The following is a 21,559-nucleotide window of genomic DNA, read 5'->3' as shown; positions in this document are numbered from 1 at the left end:
AAGCGAGCTTCGAGCTCGTGCGGCAAAGCACGTCTAGGCGAAACCCTCAGTCCCGTTTCAAGTGGGATCTTTGCTGTCTCCTTCAATGGACTGTTTCCTTCTTGGCTTTAAAGGGCGCGGGATTAATTTGAAACACACATGCCATATTTTTGTATGTTTTAAAGAATAGTTGTGAATTTTATTTTTGTAAACCGCCTTGAGGTAGTGGTTGTTATTTTACAATCAAGGATGTATACAGTTTAAGAAATTGAATTAATGTTTTTGAGGTTTTATAATTTTTTATATTTTGTTGGAAGCCACCCAGATGGGCAGGGTACAAATAATAAAATTATTAATAATTATTCAAATTATTCGTGTGTGTGTGTATTAGTAACTTTGTATTACTGTAACATTTTTATATATAACTGTATTTTTTGTAATATTTTGTTTAAGTTGTTTGTTGTTGCTTCAGTTTTTTGCTACGCTGCTTAGATATATTTTGAATATATAAAGTGGTATAGAAATAATCACTAATCAGCCTCCCCATTACAAATAATTTGATTGGCATCCAAATCTATTTTGGATTTTGTGACAAGCGGATGAATAGCTGTGACAGCCTGGCTCATTATTGTTCTACTGGTCTTTGCTGTAGCAACATGTAAACCAGAAAACCATTAAACAGGAAAAAAATAAAACACACCATGGCCAAATCGTTTTCTTGTGTGTGTCAGTTATATGCCTGGAGTCCCTGTAATGTTTCGTGCTTTACACAGATGGCACATCAAGTTTCCTTTGCTGCTGCACAAAATGAAAAGTGGCTTTAAAGCTCTTATGATCAGAGTCTAATCCTATGCACACATATTTGGAAGTTAGTGCTATTGAAGACCCCAAAACATTGGAGGAACTGGAGATCAGGTTGCATGTCCTATTTATTTCTAAGGGGCTTCCTTCTGAATAAGTGCAATCTTCACAACCACCAACACCACTCACCATGTTGATAGCTGAGGAGGTAAGGATGCCGTGTCCTATTCTCTCTGCTGCTAGGGAGGAGTATCACTGGTAAAGGGCTTCTCAAACCTAGTTAAGACTGAAAATTACCAAGGCCCACCTGTCACAAAATGGTGGCAGATAGAAGCAGAGAGTTTGGCACAATCAGTTGGAAATCACTGACATTTTCTGATATGTGATCCATCTTTGAAAATTGCTAAATTCTTTCCCACAGCATTCACCTTGTGGTGAGGGGTTCCATAGCACATCTTCCATGGTCGGCAGAATATACCGAGTGTACCAAGGTTGCAGGTTTGACCCCGTATGGAACAGCGGCGTGTTCTTCCGGTCTGCCGCGCTGGAAAATGGAGGCGCAGAAACCTCGCGCTGCGAGGTTTCTGGCATCGCGGAGGGGGGGGAAATCCGCGGGGGCACGCGGATCCCCGTAAATACCCCTGGTTGAGCGTCCAGGGGGCAAATTTTGCCTGGCGGAGCTCCAGAAGCGACTCCTCAGCTGCCCAGGAAGCCCGCAAGAGCCCCTGAGAGCCAGCCGAGTGGCAGTCGCGGGAGCCATTTTAGGCATACCATCGTTACCTCCAAGAAGCGAAGCTCCGAGCCTCCAACCTGCAGGCGGTGGATTCTTCCTGAAAAAGTTACGATCTGGACGAAGTAAGTTGAAACCAATCAATTTGAAACAAGAATTTGGCAGTGGGAGGCGGAGATTAAAAAGGGAAGTCATCTCCCCCCCCCGATTGAGTAACTAAAGATCGCAGCAAGCTAGAAAACCCAGAAATGCTGTAAAAAGAGCTTTTTCCTGAGGCAGAGTAAAGGAAAAAGTAAGCGGTGTATTTATCTCTGCAAAAGACTGAGATCCAGCATGAGAAAAGCCCCCTGCGAGCCTGGAGTCGGGTCAAAGGAAAGATCAGTCAGTTTGCTGATTAACGTCACAATACAAAGGAATGTGTCTGGCTGAATGTGAGAGACTGAGAGCTGTAAACAGTGAAAGAGGACTTGTTTTGCCTTGAGGCTGCTCAGTATTGACTCTGAGGAAAAGAAGGAGTAAAGAGAGAGATTCTGACCAAGTGGGACTGGATTCTTGGCTTTTTGCCTATTTGTTCACTTTTCATATATATTGGACTAAAATTTCAACTCCACGGCCGGTCTGTACAAAGATGGAGGAGGTTTTAGACAAAGGAATAGGAGAGAAGGTTCCAGAGAGTGGACAGGAAGTCACACAGTGGGACTTAATATTGGCAACAATTTTGGATCTTACTAAGCAAGTGAGCATCTCCAAGCTTGATGTAAACTTTCTGAGAGAAGAGACTGTCGAGACATTTGTTTTTGACTGTAAAACACAGGATCCAACAGATATAGAAGATCAGGAGAAGGGAGAAGAAAAAAGATTGGAAGACCAGGACTGTGCTGGAGTGACGTATGTAAAAAACATAGAAGAGGAGAAAGATAATACTGAAGGACAATATGCTGAACCAATGGATTTATTCCCTGAAAAGAACACTGTTCTACTGGTGGGAGGGGTGGAACAGGGAGGGAAAGTAGGAGAAAACACTGTTTCACTGGTGAGAGAAGTGAAACAGGAGAGGGTAAAAGCAAAAAAGCACCCCAAAAAAGAGGTTGGGAAAATCAGCGCCCCGGTGAGAGAGGGGAGGACACAAACAGTTGGGGGGCAGAAAGAGGATGAAAAGGTGCAAAGATACAAAGTGATGGGATTACAGAAGAGGGGGGCAAGAGTTCGGCAAAAGTTGGTATGGGACAGACTAGGGGTGGGTTGAGAGGTCTTGGATTATTTGGTATTGTCTGAAATAATATGGTCTGATCTCGGAATGTATTAAGGATTGTGTATGAAGAACCTGGCTGATTCATCTGGAGACTCCGATTCCAGGGAAGGGGGGGTGGGAACTTTGTTGTGTGGGTGGAAGTAAATGGGTAATAAATTAGGATGTGAATCTTATATATTTTTGGGTAAGGGAAAGAGACTAGGGATTAGATAATAATAATTTTGGAGAGAGGATGTTAAGAGAAAAGAGGTTAAAGTACAAGGAGAATGGATAATAGCGATGAAAAAGTTGAAATTTAGGAAAAAGAATGTGAAGTTAGAATGGGAAAATGCGAGAACTATTTTTAACAATAAGAACTCAAGAAGGGGAAATGAGGAAGTCTGAATCTGTTTTTGTTTTTTGTTTTTTTGTTTTTTTGTCGTTTTTTTATGTATTTTTCTTTTTTGTGCCTTTTTCTTTTTTCTTGTATTTCTTGTTAAAATCTAATAAAAATTATATTAAAAAAAAAAAGGAACAGCGGCGTGTTCCTACATTGCAGGGGGTTGGACTAGATGATCCTTAGAGGGTACCTTCTAATACAATGATTCTATGATCTAAAGGCTGTAAGTGGAGAAGGCCTTTGCTTTTATATTTTACCTTCCCATGTGCACTTGCGTCTCCGCTTATTTTTATCCATCTCCTGTATTTTCTTCTCCTATTCTTTTTACACACACATTGTACCTCCACCCCACAACACCTGCAAGTTTCTTTCATCCTTTCTTCCTGGCTGTTTTACATGCACTTTGTCCTTCTATAGCAGCTTGCCTCTTATCTCCTTCCTTTCTATTCCCAGATGCTGATGATGGTGGTGAGGAAGATAACCACCACCTTATATGCAAATTTCTAACCTCCTCTCTCTGGCCCTTTCCCCTTAGTGGAGGGAAAGCTAGCTTCCTCTCCACCCCACATTTCTCCTAGCAACATTTACTTAGCATACAAGGAGTTGCTGGAGCCCATTGATCCAACCCCAAGGCACAGCTGGGTGATGGGACAGGCAACTGGTAACCCCTGGGTAAGTTGTGGCACTGAGGCCCTCCTGAAAGTGACCCAAGGCCCAAGGGCGTACCCACCACGGGGCAAGTTAGGGCAGCTGCCCTACTCTAGAAGCCAGCTGCCCGCCCCCCCCCAAGCTAAAAAGAAAGAAATCTCAATGCAAAAAGTGGGGTGCGCGGCCCCAGCCAGAAAGAAACAGACCAGCCCTCCCCCCTTTCCCCTTTCCATAACCCATCGCACTTTCTCCTCTCCCCCTCCCACTATCGAGCTGCAGAAGCGGTGGGGTGTAAACGTAAGAGACGGAGGGAAACAGCGCACCCGGGGGATGGGGCGAGCTGCCCAGAGGGGCGACCAGTGCCGTGGGCAGGGGGGCAATTGCCCCCCCAGAAGCAAAAGGCTAAGGGGCGCAGCGTGGCAGCCCCAGGCTCCGGCTCCCAGCGCAAAGCTCCAGAGGCGCGAGGGGAGCGTAAGCGGAGGAGCGCTAAGCGGGAGCGGGGAGTGTAAGTGGAGGAGGCAGCCACAGGCTCGCGTTCCCCGCGCACCTCTGGAGCTTCGCGCCGGGAACGGGAGCTTGGGGCCGCCTCCTCGGAAGACCTGGGAGGTGCGGAGGAGGCAGCCCCAGGCTTGCGTTCCCCGCGCGCCTCTGGAGCTTCGCGCCGGGAACAAGAGCCTGGGGCTGCCTCCTCAGAAGAGCTGGGAGGACGCAGGCCACGTAGCCCCGCCCATATTCCCACTGTGGCCCCTCCCCTCCCGCCCCTTGCCCCCGCCCCTTGCCCCCCCCTAATTTTGATCCTGGGTACGCCCCTGCCAAGGCCCAGTGTTGGGTCCTAGTCCACTGTCTGAGAAACACTGTGCTAAAGGGAAGGTTCCTGCCAGCAGCAGGAAGCAGAATGGCCCAGAACAGGATGCTGTAGAGGGCAACGGAACCAGCGACTTCAGATCGGGGGGGGGGGGAGCTGATCCTTGGATCCCTCAGCTACACTAGCTTCCTGGCTGTGGTGTTCCCTGGGTGGGGGGTTTGGATGGCTGTGCATGATTTAATTTTTAATTTTTAAACTAAGAACTCTGTTTCAAACAGAGTGCAACAGAAAGTCAGATAAACTTATCACCCTGTTGAAAATAAGTCCTACCATGTTTATGCAGTTCTGCTGGTTTCAGTAGAGCTTTCTTCCGTAACCTTAGGGTTGTAGCCTTTGGCAATTAAGTCTTCACTCAAGACTACTCGATCTCCTTACGATTTAGTGTTCCTGACTTTCTCTGGGTTGTGCCCATAGTCACTGGCTTAACAGATAATGAGGTGCCATAGCTTGGCTCAAGAGAGCAACTTCGTAGGATGAGATGATGTACTTTCCTTATGATGCTGTTTTACTGCATTGAAGGGATTTTCTGAACAGGGAAATATGCCCTGAGTTTATTCCATTTATTGGTTCCTTTTGTCTTCCCCAGCTTTTTCAGCGCTGACATTTATGATTTGCATTTGTTATTGGGTAGAATATTCAGAGAATAACACTTGAAATATGAGCCCCCATGTCTCGATATAAAAACGAACTTACCAGGCAACACAGCACATTTGCAAGGGCATTGGTGTCTGAGATATCTTCCAGAGAGATGATAATGAAACAAGAGACAGTCACAGCGATGCTAAATTTTGATTCTGTTCTGTGACATGTTAGTTTGCAAATATAAATATTTTAGAATAAAAAAATACATGCCACGTTCACCAGTCACCACTAATGGGAACAAGTGGCACAATCCTAGTGACAAAAATCTTCCAAAGGCCTGACTTTATTTTTTGAAAGAGAGTCTCCTACTCATAAGAATGCATACATAAATAAAATAAAAAATACAGCAGTGTTGTGCCTAACTTCCCCCAAGTCTTAAAATCTACCTAGGTTTTCTTTCTTTTCTCTTCTTTTCTACAATTCATGTATCAATCAATTCTATGTATCAATCAAGGGGAGATTGCTCTTGTGCTTGAATGGTGCTTGCAGGTTTCTGGCTGGCCAATGTCAGGGCGGGATGCTGTGATATTTACCTGATCCAGCAGGGTCTATGTTCTTAACCACATTTGTATGCCTTCTTTTCTCCAAAGGGCTCGTGGTGGTTAATTTGGTATCCACGGCCAGCCCAATACATTTTTGCACCCAAGGCAAACCACAGAAGAGGAGGAGGAGGAGGAGGAGGAGTTTGGATTCGATATCCCGCTTTATCACTACCCAAAGGAGTCTCAAAGCAGCTAACATTCTCCTTTCCCTTCTTCCCCCACAACAAACACTCTGTGAGGTGAGTGGGGCCGAGAGACTTCAAAGAAATGTGACTTGTCCAAGGTCACCCAGCAGCTGCTTGTGGAAGAGCGGGGAAGTGAACCCGGTTCACCAGATGACGAGCCTACCGTTCTAAAGCACTACACCATACTGGCTCACAGACTCGCAGCCCCCCCCCCCGTTAGTGAGATGGAGGTGGTGGTGTTAGTAAGACACTGTGGCTTACTATGGTGTTCAAACCAAGTCATTGAATTTTATGGCTGAAAAGGTATGTGAAGCCAGTTCCCAGACTGCTACGCCACACTTGCTTGCTTTCATGAGAGGGAAACTTCACGCCTTGTCAGTGTGGCTCTCTCCTCTGCCTCCATTAGCATCACTACAAACAACCCAGAACAAAATCTGGCTCAAGTTCATCCCAGCAGAAGGCACCAACTCTGAAGTGAACCTATGTTATCCCCACATGCTACAATGACACATCTTTTTAGACTGCCTCCATTCATCACCCCTAGCTAGCAGGACCAGTGGTCAGAGATTATGGGAGTTGTAGTCCAACAACATTTGGGGACCCAAGGTTGTTCCAACATATATTAGCATGTTATGTGTGATTCAGGGTTGGGAACTAGGCTCTTTCCATACTGCTTACATCACAAGCCACCTACTGCTGCTGATTTCATAGGGTGACTTCTGAAGCATGTGATTTGTATTGTGCCCTTGTCTTGTCATGTAAAGAACACCATGGAGCAGTCTTCTCCATCCCTTATCACTAGGCATGTTCGCTGAGGCTGATGGGAGTTAGAAGGCAGCAGATTGGGAAAAGCTGCCATGGGATTCTCTTTGCAAAAGAGAAGTGCTGAAGACTTGGTCCCTGTAAAACACTAATCACTGCTCAAAGATCCTAAATTGGGATTCAATCATTCCTTAGGATTGCGTGGCAGTGGTGTGCTTATGTTATGTGACTAATAAATCGTCATCATAATAGTGGCTGCTAGACATATCACTATAGTGTGTAGTTTCGAATACAAATCTGTGTTTTTACTCTTCAGGCTTGACTGTATTACAATTTGAGTGTGTTGCTTTCCTCAGAAGGTTTTCTCAGGCTCAGATTATTATGTGCACAGAATTTTCAGACCGATGAGGTTGCTTTGTAGATGCATGCACAAATGTTGTTTAATGTTTGCTCCTATCCCCAGTGACATTCTTGTTGATTGCTACCAACTACTGTATGTTAGGGGTAGGCAGACTTTTGGATCAACTTTACTTTTTACTGGAACCCCAAGATGTGCCAACTAGAGCCAGGTGCAAAAGACATATAACAGATATGACAGATGCCATCTGTCAGAAATACCCTTCCACATTCTACGTAGGACAAACAGGCAAATCTCTACATTAAAGAATAGACTCAAAACTGAGTTCTGAAATGGCAATATTAAAAACATCTCAACCTCCCAGAAATTTCCCCCCCTTGTTGAGTTCTTTTGTGCAGTCTTTGTGTGAGTACACACTGGCTCCCAATCTTGGATTTCCAAGTATATTTCTATGAGCAATACTCACTTGCAACCCTGGGGACATTTTAAAATAGCTTCTTACAATGTACAAGAAGTGACTTGTCCAGATAATGAGATTATTCTTTCTGTAGTCTTTTATTTTGGCATTTCTCTACATCTCTCCTCCCTTTCCAGCCATTCTTCTAGAGCATGGAGTCATCTGAATATGTCTGTTCAAATCTAGGAGACAGAAATCTCTGGGACTTAAGTTATTAATGTGCCCAGCTGATTTCAATGGTAACTAAGCTCAATAAACTTTTTTCAGCCAGAACTCAGTTTCGAGAACTCTTAGGTGGGTGCCACTGCCATTCTAAGAGAACGAGGGAGATGTTTATTGTGAATTCCAGCACTTCTTTTTCTAGAAAAATAGCACTAGTTGTATTCAATGCTGCCGTTCTACTTGTTCAAGACTTCTGCTTCTGCAGTGGGACTTCTTCCTCACCTCTCCTCAAGGACCCACAAAACTGTTCTAGGGGGTTTCTCAACCATGTGGAACACATTTTGAGAGTGAACGGGTGGGGGTGCAGAAGAGAGGATAGGGAAGTTCCATTGTGCAAACAAAAGCCTATTATGCAAGTGGAATGACATTGTTAAATAAAACCCCAAATCTGGATCCAACTCAGTGTGTTTTGGAATGGTCTGGCACAAAGCATCATGGGATATCATGGACAGGTTGGATGAAGATGAATGGCGGGAGGAACCAGCTGGGAAACCCACAAAAGGAAGAAGACTCAGAGTCCGGGGATTGGTGCTGGGATGACAATGAATGGTAAGAGAGAGAAGAGGGAGAAGCCTGGGAGGAGGAGGTGTCAGAAGCTGAAGGGGTAACAGGACTTAGTGAGCTGGGGGAGCCTGTGGCAGAGAGGAGGCCAGAAGCAGAGGCAGAAGCTGAAGCAGGAGAGGAGGGAGGTCAAGAGGCAGAGATGAGTCCAACTGTTGAAGAGGCCTGAGTGTCTTCCCCTCCTGCTGCAACAAATCCCCCCCAATGTCTTCCAGAACCAGGAGAGTCATGAAAAGGGTGGAGGATAAGTTAGCTACACACAGTTGCTGTGTCAGATAGCTTGGGGAAAACTCTGGAGAGGAGGGGACTTAGACAGCTGTGGGGAGGCGGGAACTTGCAGTCTCAGCAACTGCTTCATGGGGGCAAGTCCTGCCAGAAATGAGTTGCTGTGCTCATTAGGCCTGACACTCCTGTGTAGATCCTGTTTTTGCTAATAAAGAGTTAACTCCAACTTTCTCAGTGTGGTTTATTGCCAGCTTGCTCCTGTCTTGGGACCAATTAGGAATTAGTCAGTAACCCCTATAAAATTTACTTGCTTTCTCCACCTCAAATCATAAAATCTTGTATCAGTTGTATATTAGGTTGCACAGTGTGGCAAAACAATAACAGGAAACGCTAGCATTTGCTTTGGTGCAACAAAACCAGCTATTATGGTTATGAGTGATTGGCTAAATAGGAGCTAAACAAACTACACCTGTATAGAATTGATATAAATTATTCTAACTGGCAACTGTGCCTTTCAATTGAAAATTCATGAAGTGCACAAGGTGTCCCCTAGCATCTGGTGGTACAACGTTATGTGACTTCTGTTGTCTCTGTCTCTAGACTGACAATGCTGTGAGCTATAGTAATTGATGCTAATTTATAATATACTGTAAGAAGCCCCATATTGAGAACATTATGGGTATGAAAGGGTTCTGGGAAAGCATATGAAAACATAATTTTGTGTATTATTTAGGGGGAAATTACCATCCTAATTTCCACAGTGTGACAATCAGTTTTGTTAACATACAATTCTGAAGAATAGTTTTTACAATTAATATTTCAGGGAAAACATACTGCAGCTCTCATGATTGCTTCTGTGCATCTGCCACAGTGGGAAAGATATACTCAAGGCATAAGAAAATTAAATGGAAAAATATGGCACATACACAGAATTTTTAGGGGAGGGGAGCAGTTTCCTCACTTGAAGCATGTAAACTATTTTGTTAATACAAGCTGTGAGTAGCATCAGATTCTGTGTCAATTCGCTTGTTTTTTTCATGCAGTCAATAATTTTGGTTCTTCTGAGCTACATAATGTGCAGTCTGATCCTAATCATGTTTACTTGGAAGTAACTCCCACTGAGCTCAAGGTAAAGTGCACTACAATCCCACATGGATCTACTCAGAAGGAAGCCCCGCTGAGTTCAACAGGCCTTAATCCAAGATATGTAAGTGTGTATAGGATTGCACCCTGAGAGCTCTTGGGATCAAAAGATACAATTGGCCATTTTATTATATATATTTCATCAGAATGTATTACTATCCTCTGAACAAGCATACTAACTTAACAGCGGTAAGGTGAGGAAAGATGATGAGAAGTTTCATTTAATAATTTTTGCTTGGTGCACAACGGCCTTCCTCAATCTGCTGCCATCGTGATGTTTAGAGTTACAGCTGCCATCAGCCTGAGCCAACATGGCTCTAAAGGATGAGACTGATAAAAAAATTCGAAAACTACTGGAGGGCATGAGGTTGGCAAAGGCTGTTGCACACCAGCGCCCTTAGTCTTATAAACTTTGGAGAACTGAGATATGTGATCACATTCATTTTGTCTGGGCCTGGTGATTTAGAGGAAACAAACAGAAATTTACCACAGCAATCCATGCTTTGTCCAGTACTGTACTGGAGAAGTGGGTGGGTGGGAACTTTGTTGCAAGGCAGTTGTCTCGGAGAACCTCAATACAAAGGAATAATACAATGGGGTAACATGTTTCCAGTAATATGCTACTGTGAGCAGTCTGGCTGCTGCATTCTGCACTAGTTGAAGCTTCTGGTTGAAATACACGGTAGCCCCACATAAAGTACATTATGGTAATCAAGCCTTGAGGTTATCAGTGCAGGCACCATTTAGCCCAAGAATGCAGAACCTGTGGCAGGTTCCCCATCCCCAATTTGGCTCTTGCCAATTTGCATTCCGTACCAACGAAAGCTTCTGAACTGTCTTTAAAGGCAGCCCCATGAAGTGTGGGGTGGAGGAGCTATAGATTTGGGGTGGGGAATGGCTGGAAGACCAGACGAAGCCTGTGTATCTTCAAAAAAATAGTTTCATGAATATTCCCTAGGAATCACCATTAAATGGATGTCATAATTTTGAAACTCTCCAAGGAGCATGGATAGGCTTATTAAAAAATTCATACAGCAAAAGCAACTAAATTGGATTTGTCAATTCACTTACAGGTTGGCTTATTGCTTGTGTTTTAAAAGAGTCCCTATTTACCGGTATTATCACCTTTATATTTCTGTTGGACAAAGCAACATGTAAAACCCAAGCTTCTTACACAAACCTAAAAAAAATGATCATGGTATTGGTTTACTTACACTTCTCAATATTTGGTGCTTGATTCCAATTCCATTTTCAATAATTGAATAGTAACTGTGACATGTTCATGATGTCCCAAAGCTGCATAAAACTTTTATGTCTTGTTTTTTTTTCTCATTAAAAAGAATTTAGGTGCACTGCACAAGCGAAGAGGGGAAAAAAATACCTACAATTATATTGTAATTGCTTTTCCTGAGTAGTTCAGACCAAGGGACTCATATTGTTGAAAGGGAATTCACCAGTCTTGAGCACTTCAGACAGATGGAAAACAATATACTGAATTTCAGTTCAGCAGGAGAATATAAATTAAGCAGCATATCATCTGAACACAATAACAGCAATTCTTTTGAAGAATTGCTAAAGTTGCTTGACAAAACAAACTTTTATTTACATGCAATTTCTACTTGTTGATTAGGAATTGGCAGCTGCAGATAAGCAGGGAAATGCTAGATTGTGTTAACTAATTGCGGTAATAGGAAATATTTAAGGATTAAATTACTAATTAAATTACTGTGTCTGCATAAGTCGATGATGAACAGCATGAACCACAGACCATAGCTGCCAAGTTTTCCCTTTTCTCGTGAGGAAGCCTATTCAGCATAAGGGAAAATCCCTTAAAAAAAGGGATAACTTGGCAGCTATGCCACAGACACAGAATTGGCAATGTTCCAAAATACTGAATGGTAGTTTCAACTGGTAATGTTGAAACTGCTTATCTTTCTTTGTAAAACTTGCCCTTTAAATCATGTTTCTCCATTGTTACCCTTATCTTTTAACTTGAGGAAGGCTAAAAGGTCCACTACTTTGGGGGTCATCACAACATCCTGAAACTTTGTTTATGATTTCCAGACTGGACAAACATATCTTTATTGATGGGGAGTGTGGAAGGAAAGTTATTTGATGTTTTATTGTGGGAGAGAGCCCACAATAATGGTGAGCATAAGGCCCCTCTGGGTGAAAGCCAGGTGAGAGATGGGGTGGAGATTCTGGATGTTTAAAGATGAAGTCTCAGATACACACTATTGGATACAAGTGCATTGTCTGAAACATATGATCTACTTTCTTATTTCTGAATTGGGATTATTCTCTTCTGTTTAATTTGAAGCTGCTAAACTAGGTTACCATATTTGTATTGTTTTATATAGCATTGTATGGATTTATTTTTTGTATTTATTTGCTAAATTAACGTTATTTCTAAATGTTTCTAAGATTTATTTGAATTGAAATGCTGTAAGCTACTTTGGGAATAATATGTGGGGAAGTAAGTCCCACTGAGATAATTTACAGGTAGGCAGCCGTGTTGGTCTGCCGTCGAAACAAAATAAAAATAAAATAGAAAAATTCCTTCCAGTAGCACCTTAGAGACGAACTAAGTTTGTCATTGGTATGAGCTTTCGTGTGCACGCACACAGAATTTTTCTATTTTATTTTAATTTTGTTTCCACTGAGATAAATAAGACTCCCTCCTAGGTAAGTGTTAAAAGTTGCAGTTGAAAATATATTCAGTGGTCCAGCAGCAGTTTGTTGAGGAGCAACAAGAATGGCCATTGACCAAAATATTTAAGTAAAAATCCAGCTGGAATGATAAAACTCTAGTGTTATATGTCAGTGTGATTATTAACACAGGCATCATGAGAGTTCATTAGTAGGTGGTCAAGCAGTCTCTGCAAATGCACAGCTCTGCCCCACTTGCAGTGATATAATGTACTGTTGCAGCAGCTACGGTAGTAAAGTGGCAGCATAAAATTGCACTGCCCAGCAGTCTTTTCGCTCTCAAAACCACATCCATGCTTATGTCTTTAAAAAAGCAAAATGAGCACATTTAAGGACCATTTCATTAATGTATAAATGTCTGCAGCAAAGCAGAACAGCCTGCCTGTCCTCAAAAGGATGCGCCCTGCTTATTTTGTAAGCCTCACAGCAACGATTGAAAACCACTAACTACTTTGTTAAGAGTAGCCCTAAATACAGTAGACTTGTATTTAACCACTAGCCTGGAAGCAGTAAGTAACAAGGAAATGCATGCAGGAAATTTTATGCAGAAAAGTGAGTAGGTTGGTGGTGGAAGGTTAGAGCTCCATTTCCTTCCTCTGCACGGAAAAACAGCAAGGTGCTGTGTTATCCACTCCTCCTTTACAGTACCAGTAAAAAAATCTTCTTTTTCTTCTTTGCTTGCATGCTAGTAACTTTTGGGGTGCTTATTTACAAGGTTGCAGGGGTGCCTGTGGATGTACACTACACTGACTCCACAAGTAATCCTTCCAGTAGCACCTTAGAGACCAACTAAGTTTCTCATAGGTATGAACTTGCGTGTGCATGCACACTTCTTCAGATACCAAGTAGTATCATTTTTTTTAAAAAAAACACCACCCCAAAGCAAACCTATGTTCTTCATTAAAAAAAATACAAATCCCTAAATTATAGGCATTCTGTTGGCATTACCAACTCCACTTACTTCCTCGTATGCAACATGCGCCTTCGGTGAGTGAGTGAGTGAGTGTAATACAAGTATAGAGAAAACCACCAAGTGCATTCGATTTCCCCAGTAACTTTCCGCCTCCGGCGTTCTTCAGCGGCGCGGAGGGCCGTTCTCTCTGCGTGACGCTGCTTGACACCGCCCAGCCGAGGTTGCCCGGTGTAGCCAATGAGCCTCCAGGAGAGCCAGGGCGCGTGCGCCTGGGAGCCCCGCGTGGCTATATAAACATGGCTAACGGAGAGCGAGGCCGCTTGGGGGCTGTTCCTTGGGGCGGGTCTTGGAGGCGGCGCGGAGCTCAGTAGGGCGTTGCCGGCTCGCGTGTGCCGGTGTCCTGGCTGGAGCCTTCTGCTCAAGGCGAGAAGTGCCTGGCGCTGCACGTGCGCGCCTCCGAGCAGGGAGGAGGAGGAGGAGGAGAAGCCGGCAGCGGCTGCGTGACCATGTGTTTTCTGCAGCCGTCTCGCTAACTCTTGCTTGGTCCGGGAGCGGTGCAGTCTCTGAGGCAGCTTGTTCCTGCTGCTGCTGCCGCTGCTTTTGCCGCATCGCCAGCTGCGGAACCTTCGCCCGGAGGCTGCTATGCTGTGGACTCGCTCGGATTCTTCGGAAGGCTCCACTCCTGCCACGCGCCCTCTCCTCCATGACTACCCCGGGAGCAGCCGCCCTGGGGAGGGTCATGCCTTCCGGGACTCCTGAGCTCGCTGCCTTGGCGGCCGGCTCCCCCTCCTCTGCCTCCTTGAATGGGGCCGGGGGGCTTCGCGAGGCCCCGGCTGCGCTGCGCGCCCAGAGTACGGCGCCGCCAGCCACGGCGGGGAGCCCGGCGGCCGCCTTGAACGCCGAAGTTCCCCTCAGCAGAGTCCCTCTTTCCGTCGCCCAGCAGCCCCGGGCGGCATCTGCTCCCGCGGCGGGCAAAGGGGCGCCTCCGGCTCAGCAGCTCCCGAAGACGCCCGGCGCGGGGACCAGGCTGCCGGCCCCTCAGCCCGGAGCCCCCAAAGCCCCGCAGACGGTGACAATACAGCTACCTGCTAACTTCCAGATCCCGCCGGGTGAGTTGCCTTCTCCCTTTCCTGGCAGCGCTCCTTTCGCTCCCTGTTGGATGAGGCCAGGCGCCGCCAAGTTTGTTTTGTTTTAAGCTAACGGGTCAAGTCATCAGTGAACTAGTGGCGAGTTGTGGGCATCATGGTGGGATGTGCCTTCTAAGCATGAGAGCAGGGCCGATTGCTTCGTGGCAAAGAGCTGATTCTCATGCAGACGGTCCCAGGTTCAATTTCTGCTATTGGGGGGGACGGACTCCTGTTCAAACTCTGCAGGTTAAATGGGGATGGCGTAACCTTCCGATCTTTCGCAGCACCCGCCCCCTGAATGTTGTTGGCACCAAAATGCCAGCCTGTATCCCTGCCTTACCCCCACCCCCCAATTCAAGAAAAATCAGATAGGACTTTTAAAAAATGTTGCCAGCAGCCCAACTGCAGTATCTGTGCTGTATGGCATTAAGTCTTTATAGGGAAACACTCTGACTCAATATAAGTGAACTTTTTTATGTTCTATGTAAGGTTGCCCTAGAAGCGTGACCTAGACTATCATAGAAGTAAAGGGAGAAAGTTAGTATTGTAAGCCCTTTACAGCTTCACTTTCTAATCGCAGATTAGTGACTTAAAAGTTCCCAGTGCACTGACACAACTGCATATTTGCATGAAATGACTCCACTGAACTGTTGCTAAATTGCTCATCTAAGTTATGCTTGTGCCACATATAATAAACTGATGTGAACTTCTTTGCCTGCCTGAGGTATGCTAAGTTTCCTTCTCTTCTCCCTGCCCGCTTGCAACGATGTAATATACTTGCAAAAGTTCTCCAAATGTTTTGACACCCAAGCTTTTAATGTCGAGACTTTTTAATATCTTGTGCGATTAAAATGAATTTTGAAGCTAGCTTCAGCTTTGAGTTGGTATCCTATTTTTCTAGTTAAATCTACCTTTTTGAGAAAATGATACTGCTCTCATTTACCCAGACTTTTTCATTTCTTGACAAGGTGCAGGTGGCAGGTGTTAAAATGAGAGAATATTAGGAGTTGGAATAAACAGAAATATTAGCTGTTGTTAGACTTTGGTATGGCAGAATTTCTGTGTAGCAAATGTGACAATACAAAAATAGTTATCCAATTAGCACCCCTGGCAGGAGTGCCACTGTGGGGGCCTGTTCAGACATTGCTCTTTTTGTCACCAACAACATATGTCATGAAATCAGGAGCAACTTGGAAAGTTTCAGTCTTATTCCTTGCTCCCTTGGTATGCATGAAAGGGAATGATCAACCTAGGAGATCCTGCAGTTCAAACTGAGTGTGGGTGACCTTGGAGTCGGTAGTTGTCTATATCTTATGGTGCTGCTTGTCTTTTTGAGGAAACATGGCAATGCACTGATTTTCCTGCCCTAATTTTGAATCTAAGTGCTAGTGCATCTGTTGAAGGAAGAGCACAAGTTGTTGGACTCCAGAGCACCTGTAGCTTACTTCTTCATTTGTTTCACATACATTTTAACACTTGTGGCAGAAAAAACTCCTGCATAGTGGTGGCAGGGCTATTGTTGGTCATGCACAAACCATTATTTGCCATGAGTGCCGTCGACTTGATAGAGTGGCTGCAGGCCCAGAGCAAGTAACAAGTTGAAAAATGTTCCTTACCATATTATCCAAGTATTAATTGTTGCTGTTTGTCCATGGTGCTAGCTGTGTTAAGGATGACTTGTTACATCAAGGAAACCTGTAGTGGTAGGGAGAATTTGCTGGGGGGGGGGGGGGAATATCGCTACCATATTTTTCTACACGACGTTTTCAGTTTTAGAAATTCATTGTTTCATGAGATTGGCTGCATGAATGACTAAAATACATGCTGAGCTAGACAGCTAGAATGAATAATAATACTAGTAAAATGTACAACCAAAGTCATAATTTCTTATGACTGTTCCCAAGAAAACACAATTACTTTATGCATACAGGTATTCTAGCATGCTAAAATGAGTATTTAGCAGTTTTCGACACCCTAATTTTCCCCTCAAGTCTAAAGTGTGTGAATTGTAACATCTTAAAATATTTTGGAGCTGTATCCAAAGCTGCATGTCTGCTCACTTTCTCTGCAGTCAATGTACACCCTCAAAATCACTCTAGAGCAGGGGTCAGCAAACTTTTTCAGCAGGGGGCCGGTCCACTGTCCCTCACAGCTTGTGGGGGGCCGGACTATATTTTGGAAAAAAATATGAACAAATTCCTATGCCCTGCAAATAACCCAGAGATGCATTTTAAATAAAAGGACACATTCTACTCATGTAAAAACACCAGGCAGGCCCCACAAATAACCCAGAGATTCATTATAAATAAAAGGCCACATTCTACTCTTGTAAAAACATGCTGATTCCTGAACCGTCCGTGGGCCGGATTTAGAAAGCAATTGGGCCGCATCCGGCCCCCGGGCCTTAGTTTGGGGACCCCTGCTCTAGAGGGTTTGGGTGACCCTCCAGAGCAGATTTTTTCTTGTGTGTGGGTGCATTAGGGAAGGAGAAGAAACAAAATTCCATGTATACATACATACATACATACATACATACAACTATTTAAAGTTGTATACCACTTTTTGCCAAATGGAGTTAGAGCAGGCATCCCCAAACTGTGGCCCTCCAGATGTTTTGGCCTACAACTCCCATGATCCCTAGCTAGCAGGACCAGTGGTCAGGGAAGATGGGAATTGTAGTCCAAAACATCTGGAGGGCCGAAGTTCGGGGATGCCTGAGTTAGAGTAATACACAGTAACACACAATAGAAATTCACAGCACCCCAAATAATGAGGGCTGCAAGAGCTGGTCCAAACAGAAAAAAATTAACTGCCCTCCTAAAAAATCAAGGAATGTACCATATGACTTTCCTATGGAAGGGAGTTCCAGGGATTGACGGCTGCTATAGAATAGTGTTTACAAGCATTTAAATACAGTCAAAGCTCTCTTTCATTATTTTTATTGAAACATAACACGTTCTTAATCAAATATTTCTATTCATCTATTTTGAGCTGCTAGAAATAGTTGAGGTTTTTATACAGCATGTTAAATTAACATGGAGCTCCTTTTTTTTTTTATAATGTAGTTAAGCGTGATACATCAAACCATCAATTTAGGGCAATGAGATATCTTCTGATTCAAAATTTTCCAGAAAGTCCCGCATCGCTGTTGGACATAGCCATAATATTTTTGTTTTTCTTACTAAGATTGCACTGCTTTGAAAAACAGTAGCTCATATTGCAACCCACATGAGCGAGACATCCTTGAATGCCCAGCCTCAATGGATTGCCATGTGTAGGCAAAGCTTGTTTGTCCTTGTTGCTACCTGTGCCTCTCTGCCACGGTGATTTCCTTTATTCTTGACAAAATGCAATTATGTAACCCAACTGTGCTGATGGTTTCCAGATTTTGTCATGCTTTCTACAACAGTTTAAATTGGCAGCATGAATTTATGCTTCTGCAGTCTCCCTCTGTGTCATAAAAAAATCCAAAGAGTGGCAGACAAGTAAGAACCTGTACATGCATCTCTAGGATGAAATCTACTCACTTATGTGAGGACTACAGGGATGCAGGTGGCGCTGTGATCTAAACCACTGAGCCTAGGGCTTGCCGATCGGAAGGTCGACAGTTCGAATCCCCACGACGGGGTGAGCTACCGTTGTTCAGTCCCAACTCCTGCCCGCCTAGCAGTTCTAAAGCACATCAAGTGCAAGTAGAGAAATAGGTACCGCTCCAGTGGAAAGGTAAACAGCGTTTCCATGTGCTGCTCTGGTTCACCAGAAGCGGCTTAGTCAGGCTGGCCACATGACCTGGAAGCTGTCTGTGGGCAAATGCCGGCTCCCTCGGGCTATAGAGCGAGATGAGCGCCGCAACCCCAGAATCGTCCGACTGGACAATTAATGAACACATGCACACTCTCTCATTTTTGAAGCAGTTTTTTAAAGATGCAAGCATGAGCTATGGTCAGGGCCATCTCTAGGCCCGGGCTGGGTGGCGCAATGCGCCAGGGCGCCTGGCCACCAGAGGCGCCGAAGGGGCGCCGAACGGCTGGTGTCCGGCTGAGTGTGGCAGCCAGGAGCTCCATGCGAGGCGGCAAAAGCGACGGCACTACCGTAGCAGTGAGTTGCAGAACTCCCGAGCAGCTGCTGCCGGCGCCCCCCCCCCCCACGGCGGCACTAGCAGTGAGTTGCAGAACTCCCGAGCAGCTGCCTCTGGCGCCCCCCCCCCACGGCGGCAGTAGCGTGCGGCCATTGAGCTTCCTCTCCTCCTCTTCTTGCAGAATCAGCGAGACTCCTGCCTAGAGTGGCATCATGTGCCTGCTTCAGAATCAGGAGTCTCACTGATTCTGCAACTCTAAAGCTGTCGCTTTTGCCGCCTCACATGGAGCTTCTGGCTGCCGTGCTCAGCGCTGCCTGCGCTTTGGACCATGAAGGCTCCGCAGAGAGCGTGGTCAGAGCCCACCCAGAGCACGGGGCTCCCCCTTCGCCCTCCAGAGCACGGGGCTCCCCCTTCGACGTCGACCTTGGCTTTCTGCTGGGCTCTAAAGACTCGGGAGTGGGAAGTTCGCTGGTCTTTGGGCCAAACCGTGTGCCTCGCGTGACTGCCCGTCCCCTGTAGGGAATGTGGGGCAAGCTCCCCTCTGGACTCCCCCTTCCTGAAAAAGATCAACAACTCTGGGTCTGGGAAATGGGGGGGGGTGCCGGAGGGATCTTTGCACCACGGCGCCGGATATGCTTAAGACAGCCCTGGCTATGGTAGACATCATCGTGGAAGAATCATCCCTTTCTACTAGGGAATAAAGCCTCTTCCATAATGCTGATAGTATTAGTGCATTTAAGACAAATCATTATGATTAATTAGGAGCATCTTTTTAGTCTTGCATTTTAAAATCAACTAAACTTGTCAATTAATAAAAATGGGATTCTGCAATAGTGCCAAAATAGAGGGTAAAATACATTATTGGGTAGACGCTCCACTGCACTGTAAAGTCCATGTGACCCACAGTAAAGTCTGTAATGAGCAGCATATGGTCCACAAGCAGGCTATTGCTTAACTATAAGGCTGGCTGTATGCAAGTTGCTGAAACCAACTTAGAAATGGTATCAGCAAGGTTATCTATAAATTACTGTTTTTGTTTTTTCTTTGTTTGCTACTGTTTTCTGTCTGGTTGCTACTTTTCCTTGCTTTCTGTTTGCTACTGTTTCTGCAACTTGCTTCTTTTGACTCCTTTTGTAAACAGTTGGCTGAATAGCACATGTGCTTGACTGCTCTGGGGAGTCGGATGCAGTTTGCTCCTTCTCCTTAAAAAATACAGATCAGGATTTCCATGGGTCTAGACTGGGGATGTCTAAAATGCTGGTGGCAACCCTTAGTACAGGCTTGAGCTGCAATTCTCTTAACTATCTTGCAGGGAGTGTCGAGAGTGTTCTGTGTCATCACAGAAAGAAATGAATGGGTGAAGAGGGGGGAGAGGACAGCAGCATACAAGATGAAAAGTTGCTGCAAATGTGCCCTGTGTCTCAAAAGGCTCAAGGCAACCTTCAAGAAGAGCCTCTGACCAAACACATAGATGTTTAGTCACACATATGAATAATAACTTCACAAATCCTGTAGGATGTTTATTTAAAATACTTGTAGCCCACTCTTCATTGTTTATACAGTTGCACACACAAACACAATAAAGCAGTATTTCTTTAAAATACAGTGGTATCTTGCAAGGCGAAATTAATTTGTTCCGCGAGTCGTGTCGTATTGCGAAAACGTTGTCTTGCGAGGCACCACTGTATATCCACTAGGTGGCGCTGTGGCTTTAGAAAAGTGTGAAGCACGGCCATAGAAAAATTTGTCTTGCGAGTCACTAAAAATCACAAGACGCTTTCGTCTTGCGAGTTTTTCGTTGCATGAGGCATTTGTCTTGCGAGGTACCACTGTACAGTGGTACCTCGACTTACAAAGACAATCTGTTCCGAAGGTCTCCGAAGCTGCGTCCCACGCCTTGCACACAGCCAGCATCGGACGGGGCTTCGGAGACCTTCTCCAAGCCCCGTTCCATGCCGCCGCCAGTCCCCCGGAGCCCATAGGAACGCATTGATTAAGTTTCAATGCATTCCTATGGGAAACTGGGACTCGCTAGACGAATTTTTCGTAGGACGAATTGAGTCCTGAAGTGAATTAAATTCGTCTAGCGAGGCACCACTGTATTTGCATTCTGCACTGGGAATGTTGTTCTTGTACACTATTATTGCCATTACTCACTAAGGTAACTATGCTTGAACTTGGCTGAAGAATTGGGAAGTTACACTTTCTGCTTTGTAGTCAGCAAAGGCTGGTGCTCTGAAACAGCAAAATTGTGGAAGATTATGAGCCCAGGCCCTAGAGAGCAACATTCCTCAACCTGGTGCCCTCCAGGTACTTGAACTGGAACTCTCCTCACGTCAGCTGCAGCCAGTGAAGCTGTGGGGGTGATGGGCATCATAGTCTACACCTGGAGGGCACCAGGTTGGGCAAAGGTTGCCCTTGAGCAGGGGCAGGGTAGCCAAGTTTGCTGATGGCATTAAATTGTTCAGGGTGGGTAAAACAAATGGGTTGTGAAGAGCTCTGAATGATCTGTCCAAATGTAGTGAATGGGTGGTAGAATGAAAATGCAATTCTGTGTGAGCAAGTGTAAAGTGATGTAAGTTGAGGCAGAAAAACCTTAATTTCACATTTTAAGAATGTGGGGTCTGAACTTTCTGCTATGAGGAAAGGCTAAAACATTGGGGGCTTAAGGGTTTCAGAAAGTTTTCTGATGCATAGGAAATTTATCCAATTCAGAATTTCCCAATTAATAAAAAAACCCACCCCTCCTAATTTCCCAAATCTTATGATGGGAACCATTGAACTTTCGGTCTTTAGCATTCAAAGGGAACCTGTCATTAGTGCCTTTGTAGAGGTCTCAGCCACTCGGTAGCATTTTACTGGGTTGTGTTTTGAGGACCTGAGTGTGCTCCACAACTTACTTTTGTAGTTCCCCATGCCTGTCTAAAATGCAGGAACAGGTAAGTGGAGGCAACAGAGGGAAACAATAAAATTGATCTTAA

At 44.9% G+C, this 21,559-nt stretch overlaps 1 protein-coding gene across 1 annotated transcript in view; it reads left to right on the top strand.

Moving 5' to 3' along the window:
- The first annotated feature begins 13,975 nt into the window (after positions 1-13,975).
- TAF4B (TATA-box binding protein associated factor 4b) overlaps positions 13,976-21,559 on the top strand; it is a 50,508-nt gene continuing 42,924 nt past the window's right edge. The window contains exon 1 of the mRNA XM_035126312.2: positions 13,976-14,482. Coding sequence (XP_034982203.2) covers positions 14,077-14,482 — 406 coding nt within the window. The 5' untranslated portion in view covers positions 13,976-14,076. The remainder of the gene's footprint in view (positions 14,483-21,559) is intronic.

The sequence above is a fragment of the Zootoca vivipara genome, chromosome 8 (genome assembly GCF_963506605.1).
Source record: "Zootoca vivipara chromosome 8, rZooViv1.1, whole genome shotgun sequence".
Taxonomy (NCBI): Eukaryota; Metazoa; Chordata; class Lepidosauria; order Squamata; family Lacertidae; genus Zootoca; species Zootoca vivipara.
This window is presented reverse-complemented; position numbering and strand designations above follow the sequence as displayed.